Source organism: Musca autumnalis, unplaced genomic scaffold (assembly GCF_047663935.1).
Source record: "Musca autumnalis isolate F117 unplaced genomic scaffold, ASM4766393v1 scaffold_5, whole genome shotgun sequence".
Lineage (NCBI taxonomy): Eukaryota > Metazoa > Arthropoda > Insecta > Diptera > Muscidae > Musca > Musca autumnalis.
In genome coordinates, this window is record NW_027412088.1 from 14,888,848 (window position 1) to 14,908,589 (window position 19,742).

The window sequence follows — 19,742 nt, forward strand, 5'->3', positions numbered from 1 at the left end:
ATAACGTGAATAATGTTTAAACGTTATTTGGATAATGTGTATAATCCTTGAACATTATTTAGATAACGTGGATAATATTTGAATATTATTTGGATAAAGTGGATAATATTTGAACATTATTTGGATAACGTGGATAATATTTAAACATTATTTGGATAATGTGGATAATATTCAAATATTATTTGGATAATGTGGATAATATTTGAACATTATTTGGATAACGTGGATAATATTTAAACTTTATATGGATAAGGTGGATAATATTTAAACATTATTTGGATAACGTGGATAATGATTAAGCATTATTTGTATAACTTGGATAATATTTATACATTATTTCGATACTATGGATAACGTGGATAGTGTTTAAACTTTAGTTGGATATCGTGAATAAAATTTAAACATTATTTAGATAACATGGATAATGTTTAAACATCATCTGAATAACGTGGATAATATTTAAATATTATGTGGATAACGTGGATAATATTTAAACATTATTTGGATAACGTGGATAATATTTAAATACTTGCATAATGTGGATAATGTTTCAACATTTTCTGGATAACGTGGATATTGTTTAAAGATTATTGGGATAACGTGGATAATATTTAAACATTATTTGGATAATGTGGATAATATCTAAACGTTATTTAGTTAATGCGGATAATATTTAAACATTATTTGGATAAAGTGGATAATATTTGAACATTATTTGGATAATGTGGGTAATATCTAAACGTTATTTAGTTAATGCGGATAATACTTAAACATTATTTGGATAAGGTGGATAACATTTGAACATTATTTGGATAATGTGGATAATATTTAAACGTTATTTTTATGACGTGGATAATATTTAAACACTATTTGGATAATGTGAATAATATTTAAACATTATTTGGATAACGTGGATAATGTTTAATTATTATTTGGATAAGATGGATAATGGTTAAATATTATTTGGATAAGATGGATAATGTTTAAATATTATTTGGATAATGTAGAAAATATTTAAACATTATTTGGATAACGTGGACAATATTTAAACATTATTTGGATAATGTGGATAATATTTAAACATTATTTGGATAACGTGGATAATATTTAAACGTTATTTGGATAATGTGGATAATATTTGAACATTATTTGGATAACGTGGATAGTATTTAAACAATATTTGAATAATGTGGATAATATTTAAACATTTTTCGGATAACGTGGATAATATTTAAACATTATTTGGATATCGTGGATAATATTTACACAATATTTGAATAATGTGGATAATATTTAACATTTTTCGGATAACGTGGATAATATTTAAACATTATTTTGGAAATGTGGATAATATTTAAACATTATTTGGATAATGTTTCAACATTATCTGGATAACGTGGATAGTTTTCAAACATTATTGGGATAACGGGGATAATATTTATATTGTATATTGTTGATATTTAAACATTATTTGGAAAATGCGGATAATATTTAAATATTATTTGGATAACGTAGACTATTTTTCAACATTATTTGGATAACTTCCATAATATTTAAAAATTACTTGAATAATGTGGATAATGTGTAAACATTATTTGGATAACGTGGATGATTTTTAATCATTATTTGGATAATGTTTAAAATTTTGGATAATGTGGACAACATTTACATATGATTAAAATAACGTGGATAATATTTAAACGTTATCTAAACGTTGCTATGGTAACGCGAATAATGTCTCCATGTTGTTTGGATAACGTGGTCTGCATATTATAATACATCGCAAATACGGGTTTTTCCGGCTTTCGCAGCTAGCGGAAAATGTCTGACATATCCTGGATATTGTCAAACCTTTTTGACATTTTGGATAATTTTTATCCTTAATCTAGAAACACTGATGATATTCAAACTTATGTATCTTAACAATGCGATGTTGTGCTTTCAAATTATCTTGTTCTCCTCTACCCACTGTACCACATATATCTAACCATGCCAAATTGTGGTCTCTTTGTGTTTCTCCCCCCACAAACGATCACATGATGAGTGACTCTAGTCCGGCACATATTTATGTACATAGAAAAATCTCTTCCATTGTTAGGAACCTCAAAATATTTATTGCACACATATTTCCGAATACTTTGTATGCAACTTAATTGCGTCAACCCGCCGACCCCCAACCGAACCCCACTCGACATACAATCACTCTCGGCCGACAGTTCGTCTGCATTAATTTTAATACAAATTAGTTTTTTTTTATGATTTTTTATTGCCGTCGTCTAAAACGGCAGGGAGCCGCCGTACTGTCTGTTTACATTTTGAGGGTTTTACGAAATTATTTTTTTTTTCTTTTTTCGAGTGAAATATCCCTTCCGTTTATGATGCATCCATCCACGACTACTCATCCATCTATCCACTCGTCCAATTGTTGCCCACATGACCCATATTTATTCGTTCATCTCTCTTTGGTTGGTGCATCCGCGCAACCACAATTAAGAGAATAAAATTTTTGTTTATTTTTGAATCCTCTTGGTGGGTATAATTTTTATGGCTTCTTGTTATCGAATTTTAGTATTTATAGTATTACGAAATTCTACGACTGACTAGTAATTATGATTATTGTTAACAACAACAACAATAACAACTAGTGGTACTTCTACTAGCAGAACAGCAGCACAACATTTAAATTAGGCTAGAAAAATAAACATATTTTTTATTGGCTGCAAATGAGTTATGCACTCAATTGTTGTACTATTTTCAATACTGATGTTATTGTTGTTGTTGCTGCAGACATTGTTGTATCTTCAATGATGAATGTTCTAGAAGTAGGAATTTCAGATCGTCTGTTATATTGCCGACACTTTTCTTATTACCTGTTAATGCCTTTATTGATTGTGTGAACATTTTTGTTTTGGAAGCCTTGCAAAATAATACAACTTTACGCAGGACCAGAGCAATATCGCTGATTTTTATATTTGAAAAATGATGAATATATGTTTATGTTGGTATATTTGTTCATCACGGGAGTGGCAATACTTCGCAAAATACCTGCTCTGAGCTCTTTTGGCCTGTGTCGGGATAAAGAAGAACCCCGGACCATGGATCTGTTCCATATGCCACTTACGCACCCATCAACATCGGGGGATGTAATGACTTCCGAAGCTGCTCTCGTCTTTGTCACCTCCAGGATATGAGTTATGTTGCTGCATCAGAACATCTCACACCGTGTCTCCAACTTTGTCGTCACATTCTTCGTCATTGTCGAAATACGACAGCCTCCCCAACAACAAAGACACCACAGAATACCTTAAATTATATAATGCTGTCGAAGGTGTCCTTCTTGTCGTTAAATAGTAGTTCGCATGAGGCTAATTACGATCATAATTATCTATTAATTAAAGGTATCCATGATCTCTGAGCAATTCTCTCACCACATAGCACTGCGTTACATCTCTGTTAGAATTGGCTTAAAACACACCTGCATCTCTCCCTACACACACGGTGGTTCTTCCCATTATCTCTTACAAAACGAAAAACTCTCTTCCGATTCCCCAAATTCACCTCTAAATGAACAGTTGGTGGCCATACGAAAAAATATTGTGTGAGTTTTTCTTTTCTTGTTAGAACAACAATTTTCCGGTTGGGAGTTAAATAAGCAATAAAATCTAAACAACACCATAAACATGCTAATTACCAGGGTTGCCAGCTTCGTTAGAAAGCATGTACTAAAAGTCTTATTTATTTTTTTTATTTATTTCTTTCTGTTAGAAAGGGTCTACAGAAACACCCTTTCTGTTAGAAAGGGTCTACAGAAGCACCCTTTCTTTTAGAAAGGGTCTACAGAAGCACCCTTTCTTATAGAAAGGGTTTACAGAAACACCCTTTATTTTTAGAAAGGGTCTACAGAGACACCCTTTCTTTTTAGAAAGGGTCTACAGAAACACCCTTTCTTTTTAGAGAGGGTATATAGAAGCACGCTTTCTTTTAGAAAAGGTCTTCGGAAGTACCCCTTCTCTTAGGAAGGGTCTTTGGAAGTACCCTTTCTTTTAGACACGGTCTTTCGAAGCACGCTTTCTTTCAGAAAGGGTCTTTCGAAGCACGCTTTCTTTCAGAAAGGGTCTTTCGAAGCACACTTTCTTTCAGAAAGGGTCTTTCCAAGCACGCTTTCTTTCAGAAAGGGTCTTTCGAAGCATGCTTTCTTTCAGAAAGGGTCTTGCGAAGCACACTTTCTTTCAGAAAGGGTCTTTCGAAGCACGTTTTCTTTCACAAAGGGTCTTCCAAAGCACGCTTTCTTTCAGAAAAGGTCTTTCGAAGCACGCTTTCTTTCAGAAAGGGTCTTACGAGGCACGCTTTCTTTCAGAAAGGGTCTTTCGAAACACGCTTTCTTTCAAAAAGGGTCTATAGAAGCACCCTTTATTTCAGAAAGGGTCTTTCGAATCACGCCTTCTTTCAGAAGCACCTATGGAAGAACCCTTTCTTTCGGAATGGGCCGTAGAGACCCCTTTCTTTCAGAACCGGTCCTTAGAAGCCCCCTTTCGTTTAGAAAGGGTCTATAGAAGCACCCTTTCTTCCGGAAAGGGTCTATAGAAGCACCCTTTCTTCCGGAAAGGGTCTATAGAAGCACCCTTTCTTCCGGAAAGGGTCTATAGAAGCACCCTTTCTTCCGGAAAGGGTCTATAGAAGCACCCTTTCTTTCGGAAAGGGTCTATAGAAGCACCCTTTCTTTCGGAAAGGGTCTATAGAAGCACCCTTTCTTTCGGAAAGGGTCTATAGAAGCACCCTTTCTTTCGGAAAGGGTCTATAGAAGCACCCTTTCTTTCGGAAAGGGTCTATAGAAGCACCCTTTCTTTCGGAAAGGGTCTATAGAAGCACCCTTTCTTTCGGAAAGGGTCTATAGAAGCACCCTTTCTTTCGGAAAGGGTCTATAGAAGCACCCTTTCTTTCGGAAAGGGTCTATAGAAGCACCCTTTCTTTCGGAAAGGGTCTATAGAAGCACCCTTTCTTTCGGAAAGGGTCTATAGAAGCACCCTTTCTTTCGGAAAGGGTCTATAGAAGCACCCTTTCTTTCGGAAAGGGTCTATAGAAGCACCCTTTCTTTCGGAAAGGGTCTATAGAAGCACCCTTTCTTTCGGAAAGGGTCTATAGAAGCACCCTTTCTTTCGGAAAGGGTCTATAGAAGCACCCTTTATTTCGGAAAGGGTCTATAGAAGCACCCTTTCTTTCGGAAAGGGTCTATAGAAGCACCCTTTCTTTCGGAAAGGGTCTATAGAAGCACCCTTTCTTTCGGAAAGGGTCTATAGAAGCACCCTTTTTTCGGAAAGGGTCTATAGAAGCACCCTTTCTTTCGGAAAGGGTCTATAGAAGCACCCTTTCTTTCCGAAAGGGTCTATAGAAGCACCCTTTCTTTCCGAAAGGGTCTATAGAAGCACCCCTTCTTTCCGAAAGGGTCTATAGAAGCACCCTTTCTTTCCGAAAGGGTCTATAGAAGTACCCTTTCTTTCCGAAAGGGTCTATAGAAGCACCCTTTCTTTCCGAAAGGGTCAATAGAAGCACCCTTTCTTTCCGAAAGGGTCTATAGAAGCACACTTTCTTTCCGAAAGGGTCTATAGAAGCACCCTTTCTTTCCGAAAGGGTCTATAGAAGCACCCTTTCTTTCCGAAAGGGTCTATAGAAGCACCCTTTCTTTCCGAAAGGGTCTATAGAAGCACCATTTCTTTCCGAAAGGGTCTATAGAAGCACCCTTTCTTTCCGAAAGGGTCTATAGAAGCACCCTTTCTTTCCGAAAGGGTCTATAGAAGCACCCTTTCTTTCCGAAAGGGTCTATAGAAGCACCCTTTCTTTCCGAAAGGGTCTATAGAAGCACCCTTTCTTTCCGAAAGGGTCTATAGAAGCACCCTTTCTTTCCGAAAGGGTCTATAGAAGCACCCTTTCTTTCCGAAAGGGTCTATAGAAGCACCCTTTCTTTCCGAAAGGGTCTATAGAAGCACCCTTTCTTTCCGAAAGGGTCTATAGAAGCACCCTTTCTTTCCGAAAGGGTCTATAGAAGCACCCTTTCTTTCCGAAAGGGTCTATAGAAGCACCCTTTCTTTCCGAAAGGGTCTATAGAAGCACCCTTTCTTTCCGAAAGGGTCTATAGAAGCACCCTTTCTTTCCGAAAGGGTCTATAGAAGCACCCTTTCTTTCCGAAAGGGTCTATAGAAGCACCCTTTCTTTCCGAAAGGGTCTATAGAAGCACCCTTTCTTTCCGAAAGGGTCTATAGAAGCACCCTTTCTTTCCGAAAGGGTCTATAGAAGCACCCTTTCTTTCCGAAAGGGACTATAGAAGCACCCTTTCTTTCCGAAAGGGTCTATAGAAGCACCCTTTCTTTCCGAAAGGGTCTATAGAAGCACCCTTTCTTTCCGAAAGGGTCTATACAAGCGCCCTTTCTTTCCGAAAGGGTCTATACAAGCGCCCTTTCTCTCAGAAATAGTCCATAGACCCCCCTTTATTTCAGAAAGGGTCTATAGAAACACCCTTTCTCTCAGAAAGGGTCCATAGAAGCACCCTTTCCTTCTGAAAGCGACTTTAGAAACACCATTTCTTCTGCGAGAAAGGTCTATAGAAGAGCCATTTTTTTTCAGAAAGGTTCCTTGGAAGCACCATTTTTTAGAACACAATTTCTATAAGGGTCTATAAAAGCACCCTTTCCTAGAAAGGGTCTTTGGAAGCACCCCTCTAAGAAAGGCTCCCTTTCTTAGAAAGGGTCTTTGGAAGCACCCTTTCTTAGAGGCACCCTTTCTTAGAAAGGGTCTTTGAAAGCACCCTTTCTTAGAGGCACCTTTTCTTAGAAAGGGTCTTTGGAAGCACCCTTTTTAGAGGCACCCTTTCTTAGAAAGGGTCTTTGGAAGCACCCTTTCTTAGAAACGGTCTTTGGAAGCTCCATTTCTTAGAAAGGGTCTTTGGAGGCACCCTTTCTTAGAAAGGGTTTTTGGGAACACCATTTCTTAGAAGGGGTCTTTGGAAGCACCCTTTCTTAGAAACGGTCTTTGGAAGCACATTTTCTTGGAAAGGGTCTTCGGAAGCACCCTTTCATTCGCAAAGAGTATTTGGATGCACCCTTTCATTCATAAAGAGTATTTGGTAGCCCCCTTTCTTAGAAAGGGTATTTGGACGCACCCTTTCTTGGAATGGCTCTTTAGAAGCACCCTTTCTTAGAAAGGGTCTTTAGAAGAACTGGTTCTTTTAGAAAGGGTATTTGGAATTTTTCATTCAGATAGGGGGTATAGATGCACCCTTTTCTTTGAGAAAGGGGGTATAGAAACACCCTTTCTTTCAGAAAGTTTTTATAGAAACACACTTTTTCAGAAAGGGTCTCTGGAGTTACCTTTTCTTTCATAAAGGGTCTTTGGGAGTACCATTTCCTTCAGAAATCGTCTTTGGAAGTACCCTTTCTTTCAGAAAGGGTCTGTAAAAACACCTTTTTTCAGAAAGGGTTATAAAATACAACTTTTCTTTCTAACACACTCCTTTCGATCTTGACGATAAAACGTAGGTCCCATTGGTAGATTCGAACAAATGTTTAGTGTTAAACATTTCCCCATAATCTCACATTTGTTATTCCCAAAAAGCGGTCACCCTGCTTGTTAGACATGTTGCAAAACATCATCTCATTGGGAAATTATAGTTTCTTCTCGAGAGATTGTATAAACAAACCCGACATTATGGTCCATTCAAACACACACTCACTCGCACCACCTATCTGTAGCATCAAATATGTAGCGATCGCCCAAGCATTTACGTATGTTTCGATATTTTTTCGTTTGTGTATTTTTCTTTTGTTGTGAACAAGAACAGCCCCAAAAAAAAAAAAGAAACAACAAATTCAACACTACTTCCACCACTCTCAGCCAGCACTCAGTTATTGTACAGAGCAGAAAAAGGCTCCGTGTCCGAAATCTTTGGCGGCCGCCGACAATTCGGAACAATATTTTTCTTTTGTTTTTGCCTTTTCAGTTGGACGAGAGACGTGGTATTGTTCAAAACGTTCAAACACAAAATTTGGCCAAAACTGAAAAAAACATCTACGCGTTCTTCATGAAAATTGGCCAACAACAAAAACAATTCGATTCTGTTCACAAGTTCTTCAGTACTAACCAAATATCACGGAACACCTTTAAGCGAGAGAGTGGTGTTTTCCTTGAAAAGAAACAAAAAATCAAAAAAACCAAACGACGAATGAAAAACTAACATCAGAGGCTGATTAAAAATAAATTAAGAAAAAAATATCCGAATAAATAATTAAAATATTTATTAATTTAATAAGTAAAGAAGAAAAAACGTACCTGTTAATGTGGACTGTATGTCTGTCTATGTGTATAACTACATATGTATAAGTGTTGTGTTGTATTCTGTGTGAATAGATAATTTATTACTTCTGTGAATAGAAACAGCAACGGGAGGCAAATTAAGTGCAAATTTCTTTTTCAACAATTCCAAAGAAACACAAAACGAAATTGTACTCCAGTGTTTTTAAAAATAAACTAATTAATTGCATAATTAAATTTAAACAAAAAATTTGTGATTTCCATATATACATTTTTAAATGTACTTTATAAAAATAATTCTTGTCAAACAAAAATAATAATGTAATGACCAACCAACCAACCAACGTCCATGAAAATTTAATTTTAATTTTGTGCACCAGTGTTAAATTTAGAAAAATATCACCAAAATAACTACAAAATAAAGAGCATCTACATACATACATAAATTATATGTATGTCGTTGTCGTCTCTTCTTTATTTGCGGCCTAACGTTGACCCCAAAAACATATTTTTTGCCGAAACCAACAAAAAAAAAAGAAAAGTATTACACAAAAAATAACCACAATGTATGTTTATAAAAATATATATAATCTGTGTGTTACTATATATAGCGCGAGAAGCAAGCATAAACATGTGAAAAAAATATTATAAAAAATATATATCTGTGAATATTATTACGTATATATTTTTATTATTATTTAAGAACTGTCCTTGTGTCATAAAATCATAAAAAATATGAAGAGATTTTGATGGATTTTTGAATAAAATTTTGGCAAATTTTTGATATACCCGCAGGGTGTATACACATTGATACGAACGAAAATGAGTCTGATTATAAATAATAATGGTTTTAGATCTCACGTACATATGTATATTAAGACCAAATCCCTTTCAGTGAGTTTGGAGTCGATTTAGCCATTTCCGACAGTCTGTTTAGCCGGAAACAGCGCTTGATAACTTTCGAACAAATTTTATGCAGTCTAATATTTCTTCAAAACTAAGGTCAAGTTCGATTTAAGTTTAAACTAAAAGTCTCCTCAGTAACATTTGTTTTTGAAGTGAACTTTCTTTCCTAGAAGGTCTTTGGAGGTACCGCTTCCTTCAGAAATGGTCTCTGGAAGTACCCTTTCTTTCAGAAAGGGTCTGTAAAAACACTTTTTTCGGAAAGGGTGTATAAAATACAACTTTTCTTTCTAACACACTCCGTTCGATCTTGACGATAAAAAGTAGGTCTCATTGGTAGGTTCGACCAAATGTTTAATATTAAATATTTCCCCATACTCTCGCATTTGTTATTTCCAAACGCGGCCACCCTACTTGTTATACATATTGACATAGTTTAATTTTTTTGATAACCCCTTCTTTTTGACAAAATTATCCACAGCGTCAACTGTAATTCGAATTTTTGCGATCTCTGTGGACATGAAAACTGCTCTCAAAACATTTTTGTTAGAGGTCCATGTTTTAGTATCACTTACCTAGCGGCTTAGTTTTTCGTATATTTCAGGGACATTTGCCGACACTATTCTCCCTCTAAATAAATAATTTTTAAAGAGAAAAGATTTCTGTCGTAAAGACAATCGAACACCTGTCTCATACTGCAGGAGTGGCGGACCTAACTGTACTATGAACAGGTCCCTATTCCACGAAACAGCTTATTAACTTTTCATTTTGCACTTAGCAATATTTTTGACAATTCGCAAATTTTTCCGTTCCCCAGAACCCTTATTATTGACAGTGATAAGATGTTGAGTTTGCTAATTTTTAAAAAAATTTTTGCTCTCTTTTTGATTTCTGTTCTACAAACGTCCTCTTCTGCTAAGTGAAAAGTTGTAACTGCCAAGTGTATTTTGCTAAGATTTGCAAAAAATTGTGCAGACCAAATTTGGATAAGTTTGCCTAAAATTTGCGGGGTAAACGTCCTCTTTGCCAATGTACATTGTTAAAATAGTAAAGTTTTTAAAACGTTACGACGTTAGTAATGACAAGAAAGTATAAGGATCGATTTATTCTTTCCGAACTTCCACCCTCCGAACCACCCATTCTGAACTTCCGTCTCCCAACTTCCAACCTGCGAACAGCCCATTCCGAACTTCCAACTTCTGACCCACCCATTTTATACCCTCGTCCCATTTTTATACCCTCAGCATTTATGCTAACGAGGGTATCTGCACTTTCATACGGACAAAATGTGCCTCATCAAAATAACGGTTTTACACCCCAATTATGTTTGGACGAAATTCGTTTCAGACAATTTGGAGTCGATTTAGCCATGTCAGTCCGTCTGTCTGGCTGGCTGAAGCGCACCATAACTCTCGAATGGATCAACCGATTCGAACCAAATTTTGGGTATCGTAATATTTCTTCAAAACTTAAGTTCGAAGATGGGCCATATCGGTCCACTCCTTCAGGTACCTTCCCCACTAAAGTTCAAAATTTTTCTGTAAAATAGTTTGAACGATAACTCTTAAAGGGAGCAATTGATTTGGTCCAAATCTTGCACATCGTATTATTCCTTCCAGATATATATCGGATTCCTTCCAGATATATATCGGTCCACTCCTTTGGGTACCTCCCACACAATATTCGGATAAAATGAATTTTTTTCAGTAGGTTGTCATCGCGGCCCCTTTACGACGGTACAATTTTTTTCTTGCGCAGGTCCATACTTCTTGAGATATTAGCCTAAAAGTTCCATGATAACCTGACGATACCCACCAAAATGGCAAATCCGCAAGATAATTCTCGCAGGGAGTTTCTGATTGGTACAGACTTTGCATATCGTATTATTTCATCCAGTCATGTATCAGGTTAGAATATGGACTATATCGGTCCACTCTTTCGGGTACCTCCCACACAAATTTGGAATAAGCGAAGTTTAAGCGCTTCTCTCGCATCGTTTTGATTATTTTTTTCAGAAGGTTGTTCTAGCGTCCTTTTCCGGAGTAAGTCAATACTCCCTGCCTGCACATACTAAAACTTTTTCAAAAAATGTCTTCCAAACTTAGTTTAACGTAATTTAATACAAGGTGGCGCAAAAGTAATCTTCCGAAGTTTTTTGGATGTAATTTAAAAAAAAAAATGAAAAACTTTCATTTTTCTTGTGGATTATTTTTATTTGGTCTTTTAATTTTTTTTTACATCAAGTCGAGAATATGATATCAGATAAATGGCCGCCGCCACAGTTTATTGTCTTTTCCATTTTCCATCACTTTGGCCAAAACTTCCGGCGATAGGTCCTCACATTCTTGTCGGATATTGTCTTTAACAGCTGAAAGAGTCTGAGGCTTGTTGACATAAACCGGCGACTTCAAAAAGCCCCACAAAAAGAAGTCTGGAGCGCCTCATCACTCAGGATTATTTTTGATGAAAAATCATCTTCCTGTTGGTGGTGATTAAGGATGGCTTGATCGTATGTTCCATGACATCCTCGGCATAACGTGTTGTGCCAGTCTCTTCGAGGCGAGCGGCTAAACGTCTGCGACGAAATTCACGTTGTGCCAAAGTCACCGACCGATTATTGGCCAAATAAATAGTCACCAATATTCCGCGTTCTGGAGCAGTGTAGCGTAACATTGTTTATTAACGTGTATTTTACATGTGTCTACTACACTAATGTCCAATCGCAAAAATTATAACATTTTCTGATATGAAGATTACTTTTGTGCCACCTTGTATTTCGAGTTCTTTATGAAGAAGTTTGGTTACTAAAAATTTTTGTTTTATGTCAATGATTTGGTATAGCCCAACATTACGGTACCTACAGATTTTAAAGCAAACTCATGATACAAAATCAATATATTTTATATACGGTTTGGTTTTTTTTCAGTGGCTGAGGGTATACCTGGTATATCTCCGTCAGTACAGCTGACTGACACTTTCTTACTTGTTCAGACAAAAGAAACTTCTCTGCAGGTAGTGTTGGCAGACAAGTTGTTCGGACTCGGCATTAAAAAAGGGGTTCCATATCATGGGGCTGGTTGAGAGAAGTCTCCTCTAGACCTTTAATAGAAAATCAGCTCTTAAAAATTGCAAATATTTTTTAAAAAATCCAAGCTATCAAAGCCGTCGAAATATTATTTAAAAATCCACGTTAAGGTTTTATCAATCATAAAAAATATTCGTTAAAAAATTCGCGTTTGAAGTCCTTTAAAATCGTCTTATAAATTGTGTTTCAAAATCCGCTATTTAAGACCCCAATCAAAGCCTTCTAAAATGAATATTTAAAGTCCAATAAAAGTCTTCAAAATAATCTTTCAAATATCCTTGTTTAAATGCCAAACCGAAAACCGTTGAAAATCAACGTTTCTGGTCTTCCTATCAATCCTTCAAAATAATGTTTGAAAATCTACATGTAAAGTATGATGAAATCATTAAAAATCGGCTTCGGAAAAGGATTTATTTGTATACCATTTATATTTCCATACCCAAGTCTTCTTCGCTATATTTCTTCCTTTAGGTCCTCAAAGCGTCCTCATCATGTACGTAAATAAACTAAACGAAACATTTTTAAACAGCCGTATTGATGAGCCTAAAAAGACTTCAAAATATGTAGCATTAAAAAATCAATTTTAATGGCCTGTTTCACTAAGACGATTCGAATTTAAATTCGTTCGAAAAACTACCAAACTTTTGTTTTTTTTTCTACAACAACAGGAGCTTGTTCCTAGTTCGAACGAACTTGAATTCGAATCGTCTTAGAAAAACATAGTGTCCATAAGTGTCCACCAAAGCCTTCAGAATCCATTCATATTTAAATGCTTAATGTTGTCTTTAAAAATCCTCTTAAAAGACTTACAAAAACATTCAAAATATTATTAAAAAATCCACGAATAAAAGTCATTTTAACATAGTCTTCAAAAACTTCAGTCTTCAAAACTTCAAAGCTTACAAAATATTCTTAAAGATCCACTTGTACGGTTAACCAAAATTATTTTAAAAATCCTTGAAAATAGTCATTTGGTACTTTTGAGCATCAATTTCTATTATTTAAGTTTCCATACCCAAGACTTTCCTGTAATATTTTCTTTGGTGACTCAAAGTGGCCACCTGATATTAATGGTAACTTCTAGTGTACGAAAGTAAACAAAACGAAATTTTTACCAAAATAAAAATTTTAAGGGCTTCAAAAGCTTTTAAAATCGTATTTGATAATACACCTATAAAGGCACCTAAATTGTCTTTAAACACAATGTTTTATGGGCCTATCATAGCCTTAAAATATAAAATCCACATTTATTTTATCCTATTTTAAGACAACGCATATTTCAAATTTATTATTTTAGGGAAAGTCACAGAAGAATATATTTTCGGATTTCGACACAAATTTTCATTAGTTGGGCATCGACGAATTTTTTAATTCTCACGTTTGAAACCAATGAACGCAAGCAAACAAAACTATTCCCGTACCAATCACACAAAGTCACAAACTTTTCAGTTTCTCTGAATCGTTTCGCTCTCAAAACAAAACCACAAACTTTTCAATGCAAAAAATACGAATACCGTACGATTACTGGAATGTACTTCGGCTATGCTTTGCCGAGTAGTTTCATTCATCACCGAAACAAAATGAATTTTTGGCAATCATTTGCTATGCGAAATGATCAATGCCACTCTCAAACAGACACACACACATTTGATTGCTGAACAACACTATCAGCACATCAACATACTTGGAACATACTACGACGGTTGCTGTTTTCAACCACCAAACGAATCATTCATTGAATCGTTCACGTGTTTTGAAATTTTTGGTTTAATATCTGTTGTTGTGGAATTGAGAACTTTTCGCTATTCGTTTTGATCGCACTCACGAGTGTTAACAAAACGAAACAAAACAGCGAGTGTCAACGTGGGTTATGTTTTGTATTGTTCCTATAGAAAATGCGAAACGAAACCATTGGAAATGTTTCATAAAGTATTTTTTCGTACGCTGTTTGAAACAGCAATTGGTGTTAAACGTTTATGACTTGGTGTGACTGGTACGATAATAGTTTCGTTTATTTTCTTACGCTTATCACCACAATCGTTCTATTGTATAAACTGTGGCGTATGACTGGTATATCAATCATACGTCAGCAGGGACTTATTATGAACAATATAATATTGTTTAAACTTGATTACAAAGACAAATTCAATAAGCTAAAGGTAAATAGTTGTATTGAAAATTGGTTTTGAAAATGTGCGTTTTAAGGACTTATCAAGTACTTCAAAATATTAAATATTTTAAAATTCATGTTTAAACAAAAAAACGACAAGATTTTGTTTCTTTTTTTAATCCGCTTTAGATGTTTTTAAATTATTGTTCAAAAATTCACCTTTTAGGTCCCATTAATAACCTAAATAAATCCAAAATTTAAAATTATTATCAACGCTTCAAAATATATAATTTTACATTCACGTTAAAAGACCAACAAAAAACTTTAAAATAATTTTAAAACTCCAAATAAATGCTATTTCTGAGGATCACTTTATGTATCGTTCAAGTTTTCATACCTGTGTTTACGTTTTCATGTCTTATTCTTGATCGTAATATTACCTTTCGGACCTCAAAATGTCCAAATCATGTTAATGATCAGCTCCAGAGTACGCAAATAAACCAAACAAAACGTTTTTAAAATCCATATTTAAGAACATCCAAAGTCTTATAAAGAAAATATTTGCCTTCTAAGTGGTAAATTAATTAAAATATTTTAGTAAAATTTCCTCAACAAAAAAGAAAACAAAATAACTCTTAAATATTTTCGTAACCTGGAACAGACCTTATTCATAGCAACACACGTACACATTTCGCACATTATGTCCGCTGTATTTTCTGGTCATGTGAAAATGCTTAATTTTCTTTTTGACGACATAATTTTTTTAGTTTCTTTTTGTCTTCTTCTTTCACTTTTTGTTTATTATGTGCGAATGTTATAAATTTTCACTTTTATTTCAATTTTTCTCTCTGCTGCTGCTGCTGTCACACACATTATTGACTTTGTGACGATGATCGTCTCACATACATACATACATGTGTACATTTTCGTGTGGATCTTAGTACGGAGTATTTGACGTCTTTTTTACTGAATGGCCGATTTTAATGATCTTTGTTGTACAAAAGAAAACACCTTGGTTTGCTTAGTGGCGGAAAATATTTCGTCTTGGTTGTGACACAATAAATCTGTTGGTTGGTTGGTTGTACTGACTTTCGAGAATTTGGTGAATTGTTGTAAAATTCATTTTAGTTATGAACTCTAGTTTTTGTTGTAGTTTTGGTTTTAATTTGGCAATTAATTGCAGTTTTAGGGACATAAAAATACGTCAATGATTTGTTTTTATTTATATTCTCTTTTGGTGGCAGTGATGCCAAAGGGAAATATTTTCTTAAAGACATAGTTTTGAATTATGATGGACTATAATTTGAGAATTATGTTTCCAAATTGATATAAATAAATGGCTTTGCTCAGATGAAAATATTAAATTTAATTGGCTGTAAAATTCAATTCAAAGTGAATTTATGGGTCAAATAAAAATAATAAAATAAATATGTTTTAAAAACATATTCTAAATAAAACTTAAGAAAATCAAGGACAAATTCTCAAATAACTCCCACTTTTAAAATAATTAACATAATTAGGTTCACGTTGGCGTATGACTATTATGTCAATCATACGTTTCAATTAATATTAATCATACGTCATCAGGTACAAGATAATGGGACCATTAAACTAATTTTAAAAACAAACTATAAACTAATTTCGGTGTTGTTAGTACTACTTCTAAATAAATACAACCATATATTTTTTAACAAACAATAATTAGTCATTCCTGCCAATGAATAATCTCACCTCATTTTCAATTAAAACCAAACAAAAAAAACCGAAAAGTAAACATTTTTTAAAATAAATAAGTTTTCATACCTGAAAGCAACACCTGCAATTTCTTTCTTTTTGTTGTTTTTTTTCTGTTAACTTTCGCGTCACCCAAAGACAAAACGTAACACACAAGGCAACCCAAATACACCAAACGAAATACATATTTTTTCTAAATTTAACATTATTAAAATTTAAACCAAAAAATACAAAATAATAAACCAAAGAAATGTTGGAATTATATTTTCAAGTGCTCTAAGAGAAAATAAAATAAGACCACAAACTACGAACAAACAGAACAACAATAAAAAGTGTGATAAAAATGTGTGGGAAGTAAAGTGATAATAAATATGAATAACAAAACCAAAAAAATGTGAAAAGTGTTAAAGAAATAACCCACAAAAATAAGAAAATCGAACAAGGCCAAAATGCTGCCGGCGGTCAACCACAAACAAATGAACAAAAAATAAATCCACCCATCCAAAAACCAAATTTTCCGTCACCTTCGAAATTTAGTTGTAAATATTACAAATTAAAAAAATATGGATGACAAACCACCACCTCCTCCTCCCCATCCAACGAATTCCAAATCTCAATATCAGGCCGATAAACAAACCGAAGCTGGTGCTGGTACCACAAATCAAGAATTTCGTCAAAATCATCCTCAGGCCAGACCCCCCATGCCCCATGAACTAACCGCTGAGTGGACAGTAAGAGCTCAACTGCGTTTTGCCCGTGCAGGTGAAACGGTACGCAAAGAATTTAGTACCAATGATCCTATAAATCCCGTACGAGTTGTTTACAAATGGACCACTTTAGATGCCGATGGTACAGAGATCTTAACACATCCACCTGAGGGCGAAGATCATGATGGTGGTAGCGGTGGCAAACATACAACAAATGTCTTTAAACGTAATTCATCACGTTCATCGGGTTATTCTCATGATCCGGCAAAGGTAAGTTGTTTTTGAAAGTTGTTCTTCACAGAGGGGGAATTTTTGTAAAAGGAAAAAATATTGGACTACAGGAAATTTCACCTCCTCGAAAGCTTTTATACAGACAAAAGACCCAATAGAAGCCCCATTCTCTCAGAAAGGGTCAATAGAAGCCCCCTTTCTCTCAGAAAAGTTCAATAGAAGCCCCCTTTCCGCAGAAAGAGTCAATAGAAGCCCCCTTTCTCTCAGAAAGGTCAATAGAAGCCCCCTTTCTCTCAGAAAGGGTCAATAGAAGCGCCCTTTCTCTCAGAAAGAGTCAATAGAGGCACCCATTCTTTTAGAAAGGGTCAATAGAACCCCCCTTTCCTCAGAAAGAGTCAATAGAAACCCCCCTTTCCTCAGAAAGAGTCAATAGAAGTACCCTTTATCTCAGAAAGGGTCAATAGAAGCCCCCATTCTCTCAGAAAGGATCAATAGAAGCTCCCTTTCTCTCAGAAAGAAGCCCCCTTTCTCTCAGAAGGAGTCAATGGAGGCACCTTTTCTTTTAGAAATGGTAAATAGAAGCTCTCCTTCTCTCAGAAAGTGTTAATAGAATCCCCCATTCTACCGGAAAAGGTCAATAGCCCCCATTCTCTCAGAAAGAGTCAATAGAAGCCCCCTTTCTCTCAGAAAGAGTCAATAGAGGCACCTATTCTTTTAGAAAGGGTCTATAGAAGCCCCCTTTCTCTTAGAAAGAGTCAATAGAGGCACCCATTCTTTTAGAAAGGGTCAATAGAAGCTCCCTTTATCTCAAAAAGACTCAATAGAAGCCCCCATTCTCTCAGAAAGGGTCAATAGAAGCCCCCTTTCTCTCAGAAAGAGTCAATAGATGCACCTATTCTTTTAGAAAGGGTCTATAGAAGCCCCCTTTCTCTTAGAAAGAGTCAATAGAGGCACCCATTCTTTTAGATGGGTCAATAGAAGCACCCTTTCCTCAGAAAGAGTCAATAGAAGCCCCCCTTTCTCTCAGAAAGGTCAATAGAAGCCCCCATTCTCTCAGAAAGGATCAATAGAAACCCCTTTCTCTCAGAAGGGGTCAATAGAGGCACCCATTCTTTTGGAAAGCTTCAATAGAAGTCTCCTTTCTCTCAGAAGGAGTCAATGGAGGCACCTATTCTTTTAGAAAGGGTCAATCGAAGCTCCCTTTCTCTCAGAAAGAGTCGATAGACGCTCAGTTTATATCAGAAATAGGCGATAGAAACCCCCATTCTCTCAGAAAAGGTCAATAGAGGCACCCATTCTTTTAGAAGGGGCCAATAGAAGCCCTCTTTCCACTTTCTCTCAGAAAGGGTCAATAGAAGCCCCCTTTCCCTCAGAAAGAGTCAATAGAAGCCCCATTTCTCTCAGAAAGAATCAATAGAAGCTCCCTTTATCTCAGAAAGACTCAATAGAAGCCCCCATTCTCTCAGAAAGGGTCAATGGAAGACCCCTTTCTCTCAAAAAGAGTCAATAGAAGCCCCCATTCTACCGGAAGGGGTCAATAGAAGCCCCCTTTCTCTCAGAAAAGGTCAATAGAAACCCCCTTTCTCTCAGCAAGAAACAATATAAGGCCGATTTCGCTCAGAAAGAGTCAATAGAAGCCCCCTTTCTCTGGGAAAGAGTCAATAGAAGCCCCACTTCTCTCAGAAAGAGTCAATAGAAGCTCCCTTTATCTCAGAAAGACTCAATAGAAGCCCTCATTCTCTCCGAAAGGGTCAATGGAAGGCCCCTTTCTCTCAGAAAGAGTCAATAGAAGCGCCCATTCTACCGGAAAGGGACAATAGAAGCCCCCTTTCTCTCAGAAAGGGTCAATAGAAGCCCCCTTTCTCTCAGAAAGCGACAGTAGAAGTCCCCTTTCTCTGAGAAAGGGTCTATACAAAACCCCTTTCTCTCAGAAAGAGTCAATAGAAGCCCCCTTCCTCGCAGAAAAAGTCAATAGAAGCCCCCATTCTACCGGAAAGGGGCAATAGAAGCCCCATTTCTCTCAGAAAGCGTCAGTAGAAGCCCCCTTTCTCTCAGAAAGGGTCAATAGAAGCCCCACTTCTCTCAGAAAGAGTCAATAGAAGCCCCCTTTCTCTCAGAAAGGGTCAATAGAGGACCCACTTCTCTCAGAAAGAGTCAGTAGAAGCTCCCTTTATCTCAGAAAGACTCAATAGAAGCCCCCTTTCTCTCAGAAAGGCTCAATAGAAGCCCCTTTATCTCAGAAAGCGTCAGTCGAAGTCCCATTTCTCTCAGAAATACTCAATAGAAGCCCCCATTCTCTCAGAAAGGGTCAATGGAAGCCCCCTTTCTCTCAAAAAGAGTCAATAGAAGCCCCCTTTCTCTCAGAAAGCGTCAGTAGAAGTCCCCTTTCTCTCAGAAAGGGTCAACAGAAGCCCCCTTTCTCTCAGAAAGAGTCAATAGAGGCACCCATTCTTTTAGAAAGGGTCAATAGAAGCCCCCTTTCCCTCAGAAAGAGTCAACAGAAGCACCTTTTTCTCAGAAAGGGTCAATAGAAGCCACCTTTCTCTCAGAAAGCGTCAATAGAAGGCCCCTTTCTCTCAGAAAGCGTCAGTAGAAGTCCCCTTTCTCTCAGAAAGGGTCAATAGAAGCCCCCTTTCTCTCAGAAAGAGTCAATAGAAGCCCCCTTTCTCTC

General features: G+C 36.2%; 2 protein-coding genes across 62 annotated transcripts in view; both read left to right on the forward strand.

Annotated features, from left to right (window-relative positions):
• Pkn (serine/threonine-protein kinase N) overlaps positions 1-19,742 on the forward strand; it is a 297,850-nt gene that overhangs the window by 217,109 nt on the left and 60,999 nt on the right. The gene's annotated exons all lie outside the window — the stretch shown is intronic.
• LOC141405953 (uncharacterized) overlaps positions 1-19,742 on the forward strand; it is a 105,329-nt gene that overhangs the window by 79,695 nt on the left and 5,892 nt on the right. The window contains exons 1-2 of one of the 12 annotated variants that reach the window (XM_073990906.1): positions 7,877-8,299; positions 16,406-17,110. In XM_073990906.1, the coding sequence (XP_073847007.1) occupies positions 16,697-17,110 (414 nt within the window). In that variant the 5' untranslated portion in view covers positions 7,877-8,299; positions 16,406-16,696. Of the gene's footprint in view, positions 1-7,876; positions 8,868-16,271; positions 17,111-19,742 lie in introns of those variants that run through there. The other 11 variants (XM_073990914.1, XM_073990909.1, XM_073990908.1 and 8 more) reach the window with 11 other exon arrangements.